General features: G+C 46.8%; 1 protein-coding gene across 1 annotated transcript in view; it reads left to right on the top strand.

The window, feature by feature from the left end:
• Positions 1-9,118: 9,118 nt before the first annotated feature.
• The window catches only part of LOC138452879 (putative uncharacterized protein C6orf183), a 138,121-nt gene continuing 132,782 nt past the window's right edge, over positions 9,119-14,457 (top strand). The window contains exon 1 of the mRNA XM_069605226.1: positions 9,119-9,256. Coding sequence (XP_069461327.1) covers positions 9,119-9,256 — 138 coding nt within the window. The remainder of the gene's footprint in view (positions 9,257-14,457) is intronic.

Raw genomic sequence — 14,457 nt, 5'->3', positions numbered from 1 at the left:
AAAGGTTTACTGGGGTATCTCTTGAATACAATGATGGAGCTGACACCTCCTGTATGCCTACTGTGATGGCTAAATGTTCAGTGAAAGGAACTGACAAAATTGCCCCAGAGAATCCCTGAATGTCCCTTATCTTACCTGTAAGGAATGCATGGTATCAAACAGTAAGACAAACAAAAGTGATCACAGTTCAAGGGTGTTTATTGAACTTCAAATTTGTTTGCAAAACATCCATCTAATCCTAAATCTAAAGATGGGAGCAAGCTACGACCATCAAATAATAATGCAGTCCTAGTCGAGTCTGTCAAAATAAAAGGGCCTATACTAAAAAACCTATTGCCAATCATTACTTCTAAACACCAATAGTGTGGGAAACAATGTTACGCAAAAGAAAAATGTTCAAGAAATGATATGTGAGGATATTCAAGACGTTGGCTTCCCTTCCCCACATTTTCAGGGCGGGACAAGGTGGCACACTCAAGCTTAGCACACTCGCTGGCTTCTCTAGCACGAGGATGCAGTTCAAAACTTCAACATCAGGGACTTCTGTGCCAAAGTTTCTTTGCCATTCAAAGTCTCTTATTTCACCTCCAGGACCTGGATCCAAAAGCGATGGCTGTATCCTGGCCACCTGTATGACAGATCCCCGGGGAGTAGTGGTTGAGACACCTTCTGGTTTCTCACATACCAGACAAGGGAATCCGTCCTTCCCTAATGCAGGATGTTGTAGCCCATGTGTCAACCTTAAATGCAAAGATTTTATTTCCTATCTGCTCTCCTACATGGGGTTCCTCTACTGGTTTGGCAGTTACAGACAAAATTGGGCATGTCAGAGCTTTCTGTGGGCTGTCCTATGGGTATGTGTGTTGTCCCGGATATGGGAAGTCAGTGGCCCCTAAAATGCTTGCTCCGGTGTACTGCCTCGCTGTACCTTGTGGCACAGGATTTTTATCCCACAGCTGTGTATCTTGTGGCAAGGGATTATTATCCCATTGCTTGCTAAGGGGTCTGCGGCAGTGGTATCTGCACGTATGACTGTGTGACGTTCAGAGTTTGGTACTGAATTGGTTGCATGGGAATTGGGTACTGAAATTGCTGCTTTTGTGTTGTGCTTTGGGTTGGGGTGGGCATGGGACCTGGGGCATATGGAGTACTTGGGGGGGGGGGGAACCATCTATAATGGCGGGTGTTAAGCGAGCGCATACACTCATCTACTAGTATAGGCATGGGGATCATAAGAATAGGATGGTATCATTCTGCATACTAGCACAAAATGTCCCATCTTCCCACAGGACCAAGACCACCCTCCAAACCTGGGCCTCACCCCTCCAAAGCCAACCCCTCTGCTGCTTTGAAACCATCCTCTTACCCTCTGGAAACTTCCCATTTCCTGTCTGTCGTCTGTGTACCCTTTGACCTATTCCTGCACCTGTCTTGGGTCGGTTCTATGTCATATCATCAAAAGACATTATTACGATGGCTGTTTTTAAGAGAGAATTTTGCCGAAAAAAGTAATCACATTTAAAAAATATATATTTGTGGGTTCCCCCCAACCCCACCCTCCCCCACATATTCTTCATTGTTTCCGACCCCCTGAACCTCTTATCTGCCCCCCCCACCAAAATGTTGATGATTTATTTCAGAAAAATTCTCTTGGAAAAACACCTGTCGTAATAATGTCTGTCGATGAAACAATGTTGTACCCTTGGGTCGGGCTGCCCTTCTGTGGTGCTAGTAATCACAGCTCCTTCCATGCATAATTTGGCTATCGTCTTCTGTACTAGTTTTGCCTATGCCCGTTTTGCTTGCTCCACTACCTACTTCGCCTTGTCTTGTCGTCATCTATAATGATGAATATAAGCCTGAATTCCAGCCCATCTCTTTGCTTCGATACCAACCACCTTATCTAAGTCATTCTGAACCTTCTTGGGGACCCCCTTACATAGCATGTGATAAAATATAGCTATATTCTTGTCCCATGATTCCCCTGTCAGGTTCAGGTTCAAACTCCCCCTTCTCCTCACCTGAGTCCTCCGAGGAACGATCCTTACGTACAGTTTCAGGCTTCTTAATGTCCTTCTTCCTATTCTTGGGTGTGTTATCCTTCGGTTTCCAACCTTTTCTTTCGTGTAAATAAGGTCTGGCCCCTCCAGAGGCCACCGTGACAGAGATGAGAAACTGCCCAGAGAGGCCCCCAGGAGGGCCAGCCTCGCCCCAGGGAAAAAGCCCGAAGGCAGAAAAAACCCTGGTATTGAAGTCTTGCAGAAGAAAGTAAATGTTGTTTCCAAATACTGCTGATGTGAAAGGTTCAATCACACAGAAGAATATTATGAACAGAACAAGTACTGGAGCTGACAGAAAATGTAAAAGTATAAACTGTTTTAAAGATTACCCCAATACCGAAGAAATACTAAGACAAGCAGGAACGGCTAGTTGCCGGAAGCAAGTAAGAAAAATGAAATGGAAGTCGCGAAAGCTGTTCGCGTTCAGAATAGGAACATTGCCGCTTGATTGTTAAATAAAAGCGGCAGGGTTAGAATGGCAGGGCGCCGTGAGTGATAGTAAGGTGGAAGAAAGAAAGGCGACAGAAGCAACAGAAACAAAGGTAGCGGTTAAACTGGAAGAAGTACGTACAAAAGGCAACAAAAGAATTGAAAACACAGATACCGAATGAGATGGACCCAGGAGGGTCCGGGATTCAAAGGAATAATCGTAAGATAAATGCACAGGAGTAGCACCGGAGTGCGAGCGAAGTAGCAAGAGAAACACAGATACAACGCACCGGCTGAAGGGGAGGAGTCGGAAGTTATAGTGCAGACCACCATATTGGATGAGGACTAGAGCGCTAACCAGAATAGAATTAACGCCGCCAGTAATCCCACGCCTTCCACCCACCGATCCTGACAGTATACCCCCTTCTCCTCGGGGGTCCCCCTGGTTTGCCCGGGTGGAAGTGGTGAAACCTCCTAACCAATCGGGGTGCATGAATATGGCTCACTGGTTCCCAGGATCTCTCATCCAACGGATAACCCTTCCAATGCACTAGGTATTGTAACTTACCCCGGCGGTACCTAGAATCAACCAAATAGGCCACCTCATATTCTTCAGGTGTTGATTTAACTTGAGCACGTACCCTGTGGACTGGTCTTTGGAAGGGATCCTCCTTGTATTCTTTGAGTAAGGAGACATGAAAAACCGGATGTACCTTCTTGAGGTAATCAGGGAGTTTGATCTTAAAAGCAACAGGATTAATCCGTTGGACAATGGGGAAAGGTCCGAGGAATCGGGGGGAAAATTTACCAGAATGGACCCACCTGGGCAGGAAACGGGTAGACAACCAGACCAATTGTCCCACCTGCCACGTAGGGTTGGGGCTTCTACTCTTGTCTGCCCACTTCTTTTGAGCCTGTTGACTGACCAGGTGTGCTCTTTTCGCAAGTTCATGTACCTCATGTAAGTCCTTCAGAACCCCGTCCACCGCAGGAATCTTGGTGGAAGGGGGACTGAGCCAGGGCAAATGTTGGGGATTATACCCATAGGTACAAAAAAAAGGACTCATCCAGGTGGAAGTATGAATGGCATTGATATAGGCGAACTCTGCTTGTGGGAGGAAGCGATACCAATTCTCCTGCTGGGGACTACAAAAACATCTTAGATACTGTTCCAGACTGGCATTCAATCTCTCGGTCTGTCCATTACTCTGAGGATGGTAACCCGAAGAAAGAGCCCTGTGTATTCCCAGTGACTGGCAAAGAGAAGCCCAAAATTGTGAAGTAAATTGAGGTCCTCGGTCTGAAACCACCGTCCGAGGCAACCCATGTAAGCGGACTATATCCCGAAGGAATACAGCTGCGGTCTCTGAGGCTGATGGAACCTGTTTGAAAGCGGAGAAGTGAGCCAACTTACTGAAAGAATCTACCGTTACCATGATCACCGACATGCCATCCGAAGGAGGGAGATCCACAATAAAATCAGTGGAAATATGTTCCCAGGGACGTTCAGGTAAGGCTTCTTGCTGTAGTAATCCTAGCGGTCTTCCCGTTCGATGTTTGTTGGAGGCACAAACCGAACAGGTAGAAACATACCGGCAAACATCGTTCCGCAGGGTAGGCCACCAAAAACCCCTGCGTAGCAAGTTATAAGTCTTCCTGACTCCTGGGTGTCCTGTTAAAGGGGAGTCGTGGCACCAAGACAGGACTAGAGTCTGAAGTTTCTTGGTGGGAATGAACAAGGCATCACCCTGATAATATAACCCATCCTTGCCTTGGACGATAGAGGATGGAGGATCTGAGCCAGTTTGATATTGAGGTATCAAATCTTGAAGAAAGGATAGAGTGGATGCAACAATCCTAAGCCCTGGGAAGACCAATTCGTGTCCCCTGTAGGTCCCAGAGCCTTCCCCTTGACTACGAGACAAGGCATCCGCCCTTAAATTTTCTGTACCCGGAATGTAGGTAATGTTAAAGTCGTATTGCAGGAAGAAATAGGCCCACCTGGCATGGCGTGCATTGGTGCATTCCATTTGTTGTAAGACCCTAAGATTACGATGGTCAGTTCTGATGTCAAAGCTGTGAGCGGCCCCTTGCAACAGATGACGCCACTCTTGACAGGCTAACTTGATTGCCAACAGTTCCCTTTCCAGTACTGAATAGTTGCGCTCACTAGTTGTAAGGGTCTTTGAAAAATAGGCCACAGGATGTTCCACTTCGTCCTCTGCTTTCTGTAGTAGAATAGCCCCAACCGCACCTACGGATGCATCCGTTTCCAATATATATGGTTTAGTGGGATCTGGCTGGATAAGTATATGTGCCTTAGAAAAGCATTCCTTGAGTGTTAGAAAGGCTCTTCTGGGTTCCTCATCAAAGACGAATTTTACACCCTTCTTCAACAGAGAGGTAAGCGGAAGTACAGTATTAGAAAAATTGGATATAAATCTCCGATAAAAGTTTGCTAAACCCAGGAAACTCTGTAGCTCCTTTATGTTGGTAGGTTCCTTCCAACCTCTGATAGCCTTGATCTTGATAGGGTCCATCTCTATACCCTCCTTAGATAGGATGAATCCTAAATAGGATACTGATGTAGCTTCAAATTGGCACTTTTCCGGTTTGATAAGCAGCTGATGGAACTTAAGGCGCTGCAACACCTGTACAACCAGTCTTCTGTGTTCAGAAAGCGTCTTGGAATATATCAAGATGTCATCAAGGTAAACCACCACTGTTATAAACAACATATCGGAAAACACCTTGTCCATGTATCTTTGGAATATCGCTGGAGCGTTTACAAGGCCAAACGGCATGACCCTATATTCATATAGACCAAATGGGGTGCGGAATGCCGTCTTCCACTCGTCTCCATGTCGTATCCGTAATAGGTGATAGGCACCTCTTAGGTCGAGTTTAGTGAAATAGACTGATCCTTGTACGGCTTCTAATATATCCCTTATAAGTGGCATGGGATATCTGTCACGAATGGTAACTTTATTCAAGCCTCGATAGTCTATACAAGGACGTAACTCTACTGTATCCTTCTTAGGGATAAAGAATAACGAAGCCCCACAAGAAGACCTTGATTCTCGGATAAGGCCATTCTGTAGATTTTCATTTAGGTATTCCCTAAGAGCCTTCCGTTCAAGAAGCGATAACGGATACATGCGTCCGAAGGGAACTATTGCTTCAGGTATCAAGTCGATGCAACAGTCCTCTGCCCTATGAGGAGGCAGAATCTTGGGTATGGTATCCAGGAATACTTCAGAAAACGCCTGATATTGAAGAGGGATAGAAGAAATGATTCTGGAATTGTGGGTAGATCCTCCTTCTTCCGAACTGGCATTGGTGGTTTGGGTAATAGGTGGGTCCATACAGTTGGTCCTACAAAACAGCGAATCAAAGCACACCTTATTGTCAGTCCAGTTAATCTGCGGGTTATGCCTTCTTAACCACGGGATCCCTATAACCACAGGAAAATGAGCGGCTCTGATCTGATCAAACACCAAGATTTCTTCATGGTGGCCCATCTCCATCTTAAGCGGGAAAGTCTCTAAGGTGATGGGTCCAGATGATAAAGGCCTGCCATCAACCCCTTCTACAGGAATAGGGGTTGACTTGAGTCTCGTGGCCACCTGGTGTTCCTTGGCCCATCTAAGGTCCATGAAATTGCCTGCTGCTCCGCAATCCAACATGGCTAATACCTCAATGGGAACCGAATCAGACAGCCACAGTTTCACCTTGAACACCATCAGACTGTTTTCTTCCGTGTTGTCTAAGGTTCTTGAGTTGCTGCAAGGGTATTTATCAAGTGCCCCGACACTTCCCTTGCAGCAGAGCGGGGGCTGAAGTTTCCCTTCCGTCGAGGGGGTACCTCCGGGCAGTTTCTCAAAAAATGTTTGGAAGACCCACAGTACATACACAATCCTGTGTCCCGTCGTCTTCTTCGTTCGTCTGGAGTCAGTGGCTCCTATCTGCATGGCTCCTATCTGCATGGGTTCTTCTGCCCCGGTTGAGGTTCGTGTCTGAGGAGAAGGGGAAGGGAGACTCATGGTCTGAGGAGTTCCATAGGTTCGTCTTCTTTCTCTTCTTTCTTGTCGTCTTTCCTGTAGGCGGAAATCTATCTGGAGAGACAATGTTACCAAATCTCGGAAGGATGCTGGTCTGGCAACTCTAGCAAGCTCATCCTTGATTTCGTCGTGAAGACCTCGTCTGAAAATGGTCTGTTGAGCTGAATCTGGCCAGTCTGCCTTAGCTGCTAATCTCTGGAAGCGAGAAATGTAGGTTTGAAGATCCGAATTTCCTTGACAAACATCCAGAATGGCTTCCAAGGAAGAGTAGAAGACCTCAGGTCGGTCAAACCTTTCTTTGAACAGTTCCATAAAACGGTCATAATCATCTAGGGATGGGTCATTATTAGTAACCAGCGGTGTGACCCAGGATAATGCGTTTCCGGAAAGGTTTGCGATGATGAAACCGACCCTTGATCTGGCCGTTTCATACGCATGGGTCCTGAAGGCAAAGTACACCTTACATGCATCCAAAAAGTCCTTAAGCCCTCCAGGGTCCCCGTTGTACTTGCCGAAGGAGAGTGGCATAGTGGGCAAGTCACCATGATCCTCCCGACGTAAAACAACCTGTTGTCGGAGTGCAATATTCTCCGTTCTCAGGGCTTGAACCTCCACAGTTAAATTCTGCATAGCCGCAAACAGTTCTTGGTATTGCTCCAATGATGCCATAGTGGGAGTTGGGCGTTGTATGCTGTCAGGTTCAGGTTCAAACTCCCCCTTCTCCTCACCTGAGTCCTCCGAGGAACGATCCTTACGTACAGTTTCAGGCTTCTTAATGTCCTTCTTCCTATTCTTGGGTGTGTTATCCTTCGGTTTCCGACCTTTTCTTTCGTGTAAATAAGGTCTGGTCCCTCCAGAGGCCACCGTGACAGAGATGAGAAACTGCCCAGAGAGGCCCCCAGGAGGGCCAGCCTCGCCCCAGGGAAAAAGCCAGAAGGCAGAAAAAACCCTGGTATTGAAGTCTTGCAGAAGAAAGTAAATGTTGTTTCCAAATACTGCTGATGTGAAAGGTTCAATCACACAGAAGAATATTATGAACAGAACAAGTACTGGAGCTGACAGAAAATGTAAAAGTATAAACTGTGGTAAAGATTACCCCAATACCGAAGAAATACTAAGACAAGCAGGAACGGCTAGTTGCCGGAAGCAAATAAGAAAAATGAAATGGAAGTCGCGAAAGCTGTTCGCGTTCAGAATAAGAACACTGCCGCTTGATTGTTAAATAAAAGCGGCAGGGTTAGAATGGCAGGGCGCCGTGAGTGATAGTAAGGTGGAAGAAAGAAAGGCGACAGAAGCAACAGAAACAAAGGTAGCGGTTAAACTGGAAGAAGTACGTACAAAAGGCAACAAAAGAATTGAAAACACAGATACCGAATGAGATGGACCCAGGAGGGTCCGGGATTCAAAGGAATAATCGTAAGATAAATGCACAGGAGTAGCACCGGAGTGCGAGCGAAGTAGCAAGAGAAACACAGATACAACGCACCGGCTGAAGGGGAGGAGTCGGAAGTTATAGTGCAGACCACCATATTGGATGAGGACTAGAGCGCTAACCAGAATAGAATTAATGCCGCCAGTAATCCCGCGCCTTCCACCCACCGATCCTGACATCCCCTGTACAGCTCCATCTCCTGCATCTGTTAATATACAGCACAGGCTCCTCACCTGCCTTCATGGTATGGGTCGTGATTGAATTTATTTCAGGTGTGTCTACATATGTTAACCTCAAAGCTTTCCATACGTGTGCCCAACAGTTATTAAATCTTGCTCCATCGTGATCATCACAGTTCATCTGTACCCTTGCATACCCCACCGTCCTCCATATTTTGTTCACCTGTTCCCCCAACAGCGCTGTGAACAAACTCTTCATGTCCCCTACAACTAACGTAATGCTGTCAGCTTTCCTAGTGCATATATCCACTTGCCTGCCTCCGCTGTGAGTGAGGGTAGTGCCTTCATTGAGTTGTTTTGATCCATGTGTGTCCAGGGGACATATTGTGCTCTCCCTAGTCCCTTGTGCAAGAGCGGAACTGTGCCCCCCTCTTCGTCTTCTGTGGCATTCTCCCTCCCCTTTTGCCTTTTGTTAGTGCCATTCGGCCCTGACGCATTCTAAGCCTCAGATCCCATGGCGTCCCTACCCGCTGTCCTTCTCCTTGATCTTCCACTTGTTGCTCATCTGTCGCCCACCCCTCTAATGCAACCTCCACTTCCCTGTCAGAACCTACCAAGTCATAATCTACACTATTGCTGTGTATGCCCTCTGCAGTTAATCCTCTGGGTCTCCCCCTGAATTGGGTGTCAGAGATTTATACAAGATTTACAAACCCTGATCAATATTGTTGAGGCAAAGTGTCCCTTTGTGACAAACTCAGCTACAATACTATGTAACATCCCATCGAAAGTTAACTATTTTACAGCATTCAATTAAAAAAATGCTTTCTTTTCAATTCCCCCACATCGGGAGTCCAAATATTTGCCATTGTTCACTTACCATGGAATTAAGCTAAAACATACTTGGTTACCACAGGGTATTGTGAATCACCCTGGGTCTTGAACCAAGTGTTACAAATGGACTTGGGAAACATACAACTTGACAGTGCGGTCATCCAGTACGTGGATGACATATTGGTGTGTAGCATCACAGAGGAAGAGTGCAGGAGAGATTCATTGAAACTGATGACAGTATTGGCAGAAAAAGAATATAAGGTGGATAAAGAGAAAATGGAATATTGTCAGGAGGAGGTCCTATACATAGGTTAGTTGATATCAAAAGAAGGAAGGAAGGTAACACCTGCAAGAGCAGAGGCGATAATGAAAACACACAGGCCAGAGAAAGTAAAAGAATGACAACAATTCCTGTCCCCTTGCAATTATTGTAGAGCATGGGTCTTTGACTATAGTACAAATGTCAGGCCGCTTTTAAAAGGACTGAGAGAAGCACAAAAGGACAACATTGACATAGAATGGGCAGGTGAAATGGTAGATGCTTTTGTTGAAATTAAAGTAGCAGTAAGCACAACTCCAGTGTTCGGGATCCCTGATTATAATGAAGATTTCTGTTTTTTTCTCCATTCAAATGGAGTAGTAATGACAGCTCTCCTTGCACAGAAAACTACCATGGGACACAAACTACTAGCATTTTATAGTGGGAGTTTAGACCCAGTATTGCAAGGCCATTCTCCATATGAACAAGCATTAGCAGCAGCAACTTTCACAATTGAGACGTCTGCCAGCATAACTATGGGCTGTGGAGTAACATTATATGTTCAGCATGCTCTGACATCCTTGAGAAACCCAAAAGCACATTAACAACACAGAGAGCATCTAGTTATGAGGTGATTATATCAAACCCCTTCAATCAATATTATCAGGTATTGAGTGGTAAACCCGGCTAGATACATAGCAGAACCTGTGAAGGAGGGAGAGTATGTGCCCAATTGCACAAACAATACTGTATATCATGATGAGGTACTGCATGTTAAAGAAAATGCACTACTAGGGGGGACAGTTCTCTTCATGGATGGGTCCTCATTCATTGATCAGAGGAACAGTTGAGAGGAACAGCAGTGGTAAAAGCACAATTGAATAACAGGTTTGAGATAGTAATATGCGCAAGATTGCCAGTGCATTTCTCAGCACAAGCAGCGATTGAATTGCACGCAGATGAGGCGCTAATGGTTTACTCCGACTCTGCCAATGTGACGTCAACAGTACACTCAGGACTGTCACGATAGAAAAGGAGGAGCTTCTTGCGAGCAGACAGCACACAAATACAGTATGCACCATTGTTAGACAAGCTCATAAATGCACCTGAACTCCTACCGGCCATCGCCCTGGTGAAGTGCACAGTGCACACAAGAGGTTCAGACATGATTTCCATGGACAATGAAGCCGCCAATTGAGAAGCAAAAAGTCCAGCATATTTTTCAGAAATACCAGACATTGCAACCACACCAAACAAATACACACATGCATGTAAACTGTAGCTCAATGAAGTCTTCAATATATTGCCCATAGCACAAATAGTGGTAAGGGCACCACCAGAAAAACAGGAATTATGGAAAATGAAAGGGTGCTCTTTGTCCCCCACAATGCAATGTGGTGGTAGGATAGCCCAGGGAAATCTGTAATGCCCTGACGGATGCTTACAGTAGCATTAGAGCAATTGCACTGTCCAGCATACACATACAGAGAAAGTCTTGCAGTACTGATTTTGGAATAGTGGTTAGTTTGTAATTTGGCCGACCATGTTAGAAGCTTTGCAATTAATTGTTTGATATGTTAGAAATGTACCGCTGGCCACACAATGAGAACTGTGAGGGGAGCAATACCTTGTCCTACCAGACCATTTCAACATTTGCATATCAACTACGTGGATATGCTCAAAATATGTAATGGCTACAGGAACATTCTTGTGGTCGTATGCCCCTAAATGGATCGAAGTAGGTCCATGCACCCATCCAAATGCCATGTGTACAGCAGAAATCCTCATACAGGAGGTATTCCATAGGTGGGAAGTGTGCAACGTATTGCATTCTGACAACGGACCTCATTTTGTAAATGCAGTATTCGAGCACATAACTCGCCTACTGGGGATAAAGCACAAATTCTTGTCCTCTTATCACCCAGAAGCTAATGACGTTTGTGAGCACCTCAATGGCCTCTTAAAAGAAAGAATTGCCAACATAAAAGAGACTTTGAAAAAGAGCTGGTCGTACTGCCTACGCTCAGCCTTATTTGCATTACGTAATCAGCCAGGCTCTGACCATCACCTGACTCCACATGAGCTGGTGACTGAACACTGAATGCCAACACCCATTGCTCCTCCCACAAAAGCTCACACTGATGCTGGAAATGTGGCCACTGTGAGAGGAAAGGAAATGCATGATAATTTTACAGCAATGGCAGTGGGCCTCATTACGACCCTGGCGGAAATGGAAAAATGATGGCGGAAATGCAATACCGCCATCGAACACCGCTCGTTGCGATTATGACCCGTCACCGTAAAGTACGATGCCATTAGCGACACCGCAGTGAACGGCAACGCTAACTGCACCAAGTACGCGCACGCGCGCCTTGCAAAACCGGAATCACCGCCATGGCGCAACGGTACGCGAATTCTGACCCTAGCGGACATGTACTGAACGCCATCAAGCACGTCGGAAAGTACCATTCCGCCATGGCGAGAAATACGGCATCGTGAACCAACCGTAAATGGCCCACTGAGTGCCTGTACTCCACTCCCTGGCCACATTGCACAACTCCTGGCAGGCGCAATGTACTCACACTATGCAACCAGTGAAATCTACAATTCACCCATGCATGCCAACGTAGCAATGCATGCAGGGGCTCAAAGCGCCCCGTGAGTGGGCATCCATGTACGGCATGTCACCATAGCCGTACTGATGCAGCACAGGCATGTGAAGGTACAATACATCAAAATGAAAATCAAGAACACATGACACAAAACAACAGTAGTCCCCCATCGCTTGCCACCAGCGCAAGGCAACATCCAAAACAGCATCCTGAGGGGGATTGCACCAGCCCTGTACTCTTGCCAGTAAACAAACCAACCATCAGCAGAAGCATGTACCACACAAGTTGGCAGAGTGACTGAGCAGCCAGGCTCATCCCAAGAGGGGCCGATGGGAGCTGCAGGGCACAGATGGCATGAATACAGAAGCTATTCCAATGGACATGACCCCAGTCCCCCTCCAACAAACGCACGCAAACACAGGCACCTGTGACCAGCCACATTCTGAACATCCCATCATTCCACCAATCGACCTGGCTGACAGGCACCAGTCGGCCAAAAGCCAATCCCCCGCCCCTGAACAGCACATCATGTAAACAGTCACAATGGCAGCCCCTATCCGTGACCATACTGTGCTACGTAGGCAAACGCGGCCAGTACAGTACCACACAACTCAACTCAGAAGGCGGAACACAATGCAGATCATCTCGCAATACATACCGCCACAAATCGAAAATCGCTACATCACCTGCAAAGAATAACGCAACACGCCAAATATCGGAATACAATTTAAATGCACATCCAAATGACAAAGGCCTCACAGCAATTTGCAAAATAACACCAAAACATCCATCATCACCGAGGGCTGCATCTGCAATAATTGACCAGCTTCCACTTGTGTGACGCCCTGTACCATCATGGCACACAGGGCCTACATCAACGTTCCAAAAGGCAACATGGAAGCGGCAAGAACCGCAGGTCCGTCCCATGAGGCAGGCACTAGTCCAGCTGAAAGGCCGAAATGTTGCACCTAGCCACCAGTACAGCGTAAGGGCATGTGGCCCATTGGCGATCGTCCCATAAGATCGTAATGGTGCTCCACTGATTCACCCGAAGCTGCAGGTGTCGAGAGTAAAACCCATCTGGAGGAGTGGCGTACAGATGGCATCTGCAATAGGGCAGGAGATACCTGTCACCCAAATGAAACACAAATTAACCGATTGCATTACGGGACTCATGATGCATTACAATCTTCATTCAACACACCAAATCCACACCCATATGCATGCTAGGCCACTCCAAAGGAATATACACACCCCTAAATCAGTATCGATTCATAACGAAATCAATCGAGGTAAATACACCATTGGCAACGTCGGTTACTGTGCATGCGTCCGTCAAGACAGAACCCATGACATGGGATTAGTAACGTGCCTAGACACAAGTGTATGAAGGCGCGTCGAGACAGGGAGGATCCGACAAGGGCAGATAGACGTAAGTCCCACTATGGCAGCCTTGCATCACATAGCGCAGGGGAAGGGGATTGATTCAAAAAACCCATGTACATGGCAGACCCTAAATGGAATCATCTGTCCATGCATCCATTCATCATTCCCTCATCCCGCAATGAAAACGCATGAATATTCACTCACATAATATTTGAAACTTCCATCGCGTCTGTGCGTAATGCAGTCTGCAAAAACACTGTGCTCCTGGCCGGATCTGTAGTGTTGTGAAGCAAGATGGATTTGGGAACGTCCTGCCTCATCGTCCACTACGCTATTGCGCATCCCATTCAATTCATGTCATTCATTGCTTGCTCGTTATGGGCCCTGTCCCAAGGACATTCAACAATAGAACGTTACATTTCCAGGCAGACCTGTGGGCGTCTCCTCACCGCTACTTCGTAACCAAAAATGCTGGCCTTCGAATTCCTCACTTGCAACATTACGTCGAAAAGGCTTCTGTGAACGCTTGCATTCACAATTACATCAATGTAGTGCGGCTGTGTGTCATAATGCTAACTGGCTACAATCACAAATGGGACGCCACGCCCGTCGGTGAAGTACGTTACTGTGCTGCATGAGGGTCGGCCATCGATCGAGCCCTACATACCACTGACTCTTCACAGGTATGTAAGCGGCAGCAATTATAGCATGTGTAACAATGGGAGCATAGCATGAAAATCAGTCAAAGTACATCACACTGCCATCGGGATTTGATACATGATTCCAATCCCAAGATGCCATGCGGCCAAATGCAGCCTTACGTGCGGGACGTGCTCGGCCAGAAGGGATTGCATCTGCCACAGATTCATTCAATCAGCACAGGTGGAGGCCATACAGGCCGACAGCACATATAGAGCAGACCCAAACCCCTCCCACAACCACTCCCACTCCAAAATGCTACCGGCAGGACTGGCGACGTTGGGCCTGGGGGACCAGATAGCACTGCAAGTACTGCAACTACAAGAAGACGACGAACAACAACAGGTACAACAACCGGGCGCACAGGGGAGACGGAGGAGAAGGAGGAGGAGGAGGGCAAGGCAGGGACAGCAAGGCCCACAAGCACTGCCACTACCACCACGCAGGCGGCCCGCAATCCCACGCCTCCGAGCTGATCCGTTCAACCTCACTGCTGAGCAGATCCA

This window comes from Ambystoma mexicanum, chromosome 4p, assembly GCF_040938575.1.
Source record: "Ambystoma mexicanum isolate Mex_15411 chromosome 4p, UKY_AmexF1_1, whole genome shotgun sequence".
Lineage (NCBI taxonomy): Eukaryota > Metazoa > Chordata > Amphibia > Caudata > Ambystomatidae > Ambystoma > Ambystoma mexicanum.
The sequence above is the reverse complement of the archived record's forward strand: the minus strand, read 5'-3'. Positions and strand labels throughout refer to the sequence as shown.